At 39.2% G+C, this 6,903-nt stretch overlaps 1 protein-coding gene across 1 annotated transcript; it reads right to left on the reverse strand.

Moving 5' to 3' along the window:
* Positions 1 to 3,312: 3,312 nt before the first annotated feature.
* On the reverse strand, positions 3,313 to 4,660 carry DSM5745_07281 (uncharacterized protein; the record flags this gene model as incomplete). The annotated part of the gene is made up of 4 exons (XM_026749297.1): positions 3,313 to 4,087; positions 4,135 to 4,197; positions 4,274 to 4,394; positions 4,435 to 4,660. 4 exons carry the CDS (start codon positions 4,658 to 4,660, stop codon positions 3,313 to 3,315), a joined length of 1,185 nt encoding a protein of 394 aa, XP_026602387.1.
* Between the last annotated feature and the right edge of the window lie 2,243 nt (positions 4,661 to 6,903).

Below are 6,903 nucleotides of genomic sequence, written 5' to 3' on the forward strand. Positions count from 1 at the left end.
TATTATTATTATTATTATTATTATTATTATTATTATTATTATTATTATTATTATTATTATTATTATTATTATTATTATTATTATTATTATTATTATTTAAAATGTTTTTATTTAAAACGCTTAACAAGTAAAAAAAATTAAAAAATATATTATTAAGCTTAAAAAGCCTGTAATAATTATATATATTATTTATATGTTAATTAATAGCGGCCCGGCAGGGAATAAAAAATAATAATAAAATAAATTATTAATTATTTTAATAAATCTTAAGTTAGTATACTTTAATACTAATATACTATTATTAAAATACCTTTAAATAGGCTACTATAGGTAAAAAAATACTTATTATTAAAATAAAGCCTTATATATAAATATAGGTTAAAAAGGGATTAATTTTAAGATTAATAAAATAAAAGGGTGTTATTTATAGTTAGCTATTTATTATTACTTAAAAAAAGCCTTAAAAGCTTTATTTAAAATTATTTAAGAAACTTACTAGTAAGAAAAAAACCGGGCAAGTAGTTAAAAAAAGGTAATTTTTAAAAGCAAGGGCTTTTTAAAATTTTATTTAAATTTTATTTTTTTAGTTTTTAGTAAAAAAAGCTGCTAGCCATGCTTTTTTAATATTAATAAAATATAGCACCGCACTAAAAAAAAATAATTTTACTTAGGTATAATTAAAATAAAAAATAAGGTAAAAAAGTAGGCAGGAGCTAGAATAAAGTTATATAATTTAATTATATAAAAGTAATTTAAGGTTTAAAATTTTAAAAAAACTAAACTTAGGTTAAACTAATAAAAAAGCTATTTTATAATTAGGCATTATTTTAAAAGCGGACAGGAGTAAGATATTTTAAATAAAATATTAAAATATTATTTAATATTTTAAACTAAAAATAATAAATAATAAAAATAATAATAATAATAAAAAATGCTATTATATTATAATATAATAATAAGTTAGTATTATAAATTACTTATTTATTATTTTTTAAGACAGCTAGCGCTAGATTACGGATAATTTATTTTTTAAGGGGGGAAAAATTATTAGGGCTAATATTAATCTAGGTTATATTATTAAATAATACCTAAGGTACCTAGGTTATATTATTATAAAGTATTAATATTACCTATATAAAATACCTTAGGCACTTATTTAATTTAATAAACCTTATTATTATAAATTATTATATAAGACTTAATATAGCATTAAATTTAATATAATATTAAATTTAATATAATATTAGCTTTAACTAGGGACCTTAACTTGGGGACCTTAGGTTTTAGGTATTATTTAAATAATAAATCAAAGGCATGCCTTATACTAAATTACCTTAATTATTAAAAAATAGTTATAAAAGGCATAAATATAAAAATATTTAAATATTACTTATTTTTTAAATAAAAATAGCTTAAAAAATTACTTAAAGGCCTTAGGCCTTTAGGCAAGGCCTATATAAAAAAGCTAAAGGCCATGGTGTATATAATTCTTTAAGTAATCTTTTTAGTTAAATTTATTAAGGTTCTGAATATTTTATTCTTATTAATTAAAGATACTTTGCCAAGCTTTATTATTATTAGTAGAGAACATCTGGGTGCTAGGGCGCCCTTACATTAATAAAATATTAATAAAATATTTAAAAATTTATAAGAACCTAAAAGTATAGCTATTTATTAAAATATATATTTAATATAAATTTAGGCAGGTTTAAAATTTAAATAAATTTATATTWTATATATTTAGGTTTTTAAAATTTAAGTTATAATTATTTTAAAATTTATGTAAAAATAAAATTAGTATATAAATTTTTAAATAATAATAAGTATATATAATATAATTTAAGTTTTTATAAATTTATTATATATTTTTAGGGAAAAAATTATAATATAACAAGCTTTAAGTATTAACTAGCCTATTTTTAAAAAAATATATAATAAAGTTTTAATTTTTTAAATAATTTTTTTTTTAATTTTTTTTTATTTTTTATTTTAAAACACTAGCTAAAATTTAAAAGTTAAAGGTTTTAAAAATATTATAAAAAGCTTAAAAAATTATATACCTTATTAGCAGGCCCTGGCTAGCTTTAAATTATTACTAATAAATTATTTGAATTTTTATAAATTTTTATAATTAATTTAGTATACTAAAATAATACTATATTATTTAATTTAAGACTATATTATTATTTTTAAAATATCCAAAATATTTAAAATATAAAAAATATAAAGAATATAAAAAATATAAAAAATATAAAAAATATAAAAAATATAAAAAATATAAAAAATATAAAAAATATAAAAAATATAACAAATATAAAAGATATAAAAAAATATAAAAAAATAATTAAAAAATAAGCCTAAAAATAAATAATAATAATAATATGAAAAATTAGGAAAAATTAAAAAAATTAAAAATTGGACCTCTTAAGTAAATTACCAAAATTTCAAGGCGGTGTGTGTATCTACCAATTATATATACTGGTTTTGGCGGCAGAATACTAGCGCATACATTGAAAGTGGAGTTTTTGCGCGATTGTCGATTTAGTCCTCCGTAGCTCCACTACGTTGTCGCGGGGGGCCTTAGTCTTCAGAGGCGAGGGGTCCACCTGCTCCGAGGCAGATGGCTAGGCTGCTACTTCTCTAATATCTACAGTACTAGGTGCTCGAGTAGAGTGGGGAACGGAGAGCAAGTGTACATTGAAAGGAAAGGATATTGGATCAAAACAGATCATTTCATTCTCGTATGTAGATAGCGATAAGCTAAACATAGTCATGGACTCGAGCTCAATGTTAACAAAGGAAAAGTAGTGTAGACAGTAAAGTAGTGGCCAATCAACCAATAATGACACGCAAATTCCAATCCTTCGATCCTTCAATGCGGGGCATTGGCAATTCATGCAGAGATAGTGAGTCATGAGGAAAATTATCCAGTGAGAGCAAAGCCAAGCCAAACGAAGTGGAGTGTTTTTGTGCTTTCCGTTTTGACGTTTTTTGATCGGTATTGGTCTTTTCTCAGTGTCGGATGAGAAACGGGGACGCAGAGCGTAAGGCTCAGAACCATGAAGGAGGAGAATTCTCCTTCTAATGGGTTATCTCATGAGCGGCCGAAGCCCAGCTCAAGGATATCAACCCAGAATAGAATGCGGAGTGAATCCGGTTCACTCTAGGGTTGGGGCATGAGACGGGGCAATGCCCCGTCCCGTGGGCGTGTGTTTGAGCACCTGGCTGCAGTGTGACGGGGACAGAGACAGGGACGTAGTCGATTGACATAAGACAGAAGCGAAGGAAGCACTACCTAGCAGGCAGCTTCATTCACCGGTGGTACTCGGTCGGGCGCAGGTAGATGCGCGAGGACTCCTTGACTCGCTCGACACGGTCCGCAGCATCAGAGTCGTAGAGCGAGCCCCTGCTGGGCGAGCCACGGCTCGAAGAGGACCGGTGAGGAGAGTTGTAGACGATAATGCGGCGGGTCTTGACAACGTTGGTAGTGCGAGGCTCACGCTCAATGATCTCGGTCGCGGTAACCTTCTGCGAGTTGGAGCGGCGCGGCGGGACAACGTAAGTGCTGTCGTAGCTGATGATTGGCTTCTGGACCGCGGGGGCCTTGTCCTTCACCTCCTTCTTGTGCAGCGCCAGGCCGTCTTCGAGGGCGAGGAGGAGGTCGCGGGTTGCGATGCAGCGGCGTGGAATGTTGACGAGGGTCGGCTGCTTGAGGGTGTCGCGGTCGACGACGGAGTAGGACTTGCGGTTCTTGGAGTACAGGTAGGAGGCCACGTCGAGGGCGTACTCGGTGCCGCGGCGGCAGAGGGTCTCGCCCTTTGCGTGGGTGTGTCGGGGCTCGCTGCAGGTGTGGCAGTGGTCGGCGTGACGCTCAAAGGACATCATGACAAAGTGCTCGTCGTCGGCCAGCTCGCGGACTGGGAGCACGGGTGGCTCGACGATGGTGATTGGGGCAGGCATGCTGGTGACTCGTCGAAGACGAGGGCTCTTCGATCTGGGAGAGGGCTTGCGACGGTATGTCTCGCGGATGGCGATTGGGGGCCAGGAAAGACGCGAGGAAACGTTGGGTGACAGTTTGGCGGTGGTGCTCAGTAGAGTCAGGGCAGGTCAGGTGAGGTGTGAGTGTGAATGTACTGAAGTGTCTGAGAGACGAGTGCGTATGAGGAAGAGGGCTCCTGGTGAGGGGAGCAGAGGACTCTATATAAAAGTTAGGAAGCGACAAGTGACGGCATTGGTCACAGGAGGTTCCTGAGTAGCGCATGGTTGCCTGGACCGGCTGACCCAGACGCTAGTGCTAGCTGCAGGCTGTGTTGCTGGGATTCGCTCTTTGGAGGGTGCACCAGGGCTCTGATTGGCTGCAGCGTGATATTCAGTCGGTCTGTCTCTCTCGCAGCCTATTCCCTTCTCAGGTGTCGGCGTCGCGGAGTCACTCACTCACCGTCGTCTGTGGCTTGAAACCTCGTATCTGCGCCTCAGTCCTCACCGCTGTGCCACGATTCTCATTTCCACCTCCGGGGGTACATCCTCCTTGATTTCGATTTTTGAGGGTATCCATTTCGAACAATGTATCGATGATGAAGGTGTTGATAATCGTTGGCTGTTGAGGCTCGATGGACTTCAACGCCATTCGCTGCGCAACCGCCTCGGTAGCCGCGACCATCACTCTGAGACATCGACTGTCTGAACCGTTCTGTCGGTACCAAACCGTCTATCTTGGTTCTCCAAGAATAACTGATATATTGATAGCAGTTTCGCCGAGCGCTTGGTAATGTTGGAAAACGATGATGAAGTTGGGACTGTTGACCTTGGAGTCTGAACGCTAAGACGCTTACCCCTCCTCCACCTCTTCAGCCTCAACTCTCCAGCCTCAGACTAGACTGACCCCGGTGAGTCGCAGTGACTGCGCCTCGTATCCCTATCGAGTCTCGTTCCTGCCAACCAGCTCCAGCCACGGTCAGATTACAGCATTGTGTCTTGGAGCAAGCAAGCCTCTTACGGCGGGACTTAATGCATGCACACCATCTCCGTCTGCACGTCATCGTCAAGACCTCTAAGACAGGTGTCAGGCACTGCCCCCTGAGCTAGATGACGCTTGACGCGCGCGAAGACGGTCGGACCCCAGAGCCTCTCCCTTATCTCAGTACCCCAGATCCTAGCGCCGGATCGTTTCACCCTGTCTCGTTTGGCCCTGGGATGATGGGATCCAATACTTCATCCCTCAAGGACTCAACACGAAACTCTTCGAACTTCAAGTCGAGCAACGGTATTGTCGGTCCCCGAGGCGTTACGCTCGCCGCATTACAAATCATGGCGACTGGCGAGTTATTCTTAGCAGGGTTTGCAGCCTCGTGTTCGGCTCTCGACCCCTGAGACCAACCAAGGTCCAAAACCATGGCAGTCGTCCACGCAATCGGCCACCTCTAAAAATATATTGCTGCCAGCTGAGCAGCGATTACAAACACCTCTCGCCGCCCCCCAGAGCCCTCTGAAACTCAACCCAGGCTCCAAAATTTTACTCTCGCCCTTACTCGCCGCCCGATATTCTGGCCCCCAACACTCGCGCTCGAACCTCTCCCCTGCCTTGCTTACACCGACACTGCCGCCGCCAGGGTCCAGTTCAGATCAGTTCGAAGGTCGCGTCACAGCGCAATATGCCGATTATAATTGCCACTTGCAAAGCCCTCTTCAACAAGTAGCCGGGCTAGCTCAATCGGCAGAGCGTGAGACTCTTAATCTCAAGGTTGGGGGTTCGACCCCCCCGTTCGGCTTCTCTTTTTGCCCTTGTTGCAACCGCTCGCTGGTTGTGATCTGAAGATTTTTTTGCGGCTCGGTGGGTATCCAGGCCCAGTTTCCGCGAGCGGGTAGGCGGGCAGTGGACACACCGCGACGGGAGGGATCCACCTGCAGCCCTAAGCAATGGACGGAGCAAAGCCGGAAGTCCTTGTTCTACCGACGGTCCACCAAGGGGGGCCCCACCCATCGGTCAGTATTTAATACGTTCCAGTTTGTATGGTAGTTCTCATACAATTCAGAACTGTACGCTGGCCTTGCTATGTTGGCCTCCCCCACGCCCGACCTGGTGTTAAAACTTATAGTAAACTTGCTAAGTTACGCTGGTACATTATACTGTATAAGAGATCACATAGAAATCGATGTACCTGTAGAACTTATAAGGTTCTTAAGGAGGAAAAGTCAGAAACAAATAATTACAGGAGGCGGTCAGACCGGCCTCGGCCAATTAAAAAGCAGTATTTGCACCGATTTGGCAGAATTCAAACTTGGTGGGAAACTGCCACTAAACACCCTAAAGTTCAAATATATATCTCTATATAAGATTGTCGATTTTTATTTACGCGCTAATATATCAACAACAGCACCTATTTAAGTACTAAAAAAACTATTATATAGTATTTCAAAGGCGCTGTACAAATTAAATCGCTTAAAACTAATTTTTATCGCGATTTCGTTGCGCTACAAGCTTGCAAAGTTAGGAGTATAATTATAAAGGGAGCGGCACGTGAGGTTCGCGGCTGTCGAAGCTTGGATACACGTGCTTCGTTTAAATTGAGCTATACTTTATATGGAAACCCCTATATAAACAAAAGCCACAACAAAACCAGGCACGTATTCCTCTACACATCCCTACCAGGTAAGTCCTCCGCCGTCACCAAGCCAAATTCTATGCTAATAGACCTCCGAATAGCTTCACGAATACAGGTACTTTAAATTGTATGCGATTCTCTATAGAAACCCAAGTACCAGCACGTCAACGGCCTCACCAACGCGCCGACGGCCTTACCAACGCGTCGACGGCCTTATTCCTAGCCAAACACCGCGCGGATACACCTCCGAATAGCTTCACAAATACAGGTACTTTGATTTGTATGCGAATCCCTATAAAAT

This window comes from Aspergillus mulundensis (assembly GCF_003369625.1).
Source record: "Aspergillus mulundensis strain DSM 5745 chromosome Unknown scaffold_7, whole genome shotgun sequence".
Lineage (NCBI taxonomy): Eukaryota > Fungi > Ascomycota > Eurotiomycetes > Eurotiales > Aspergillaceae > Aspergillus > Aspergillus mulundensis.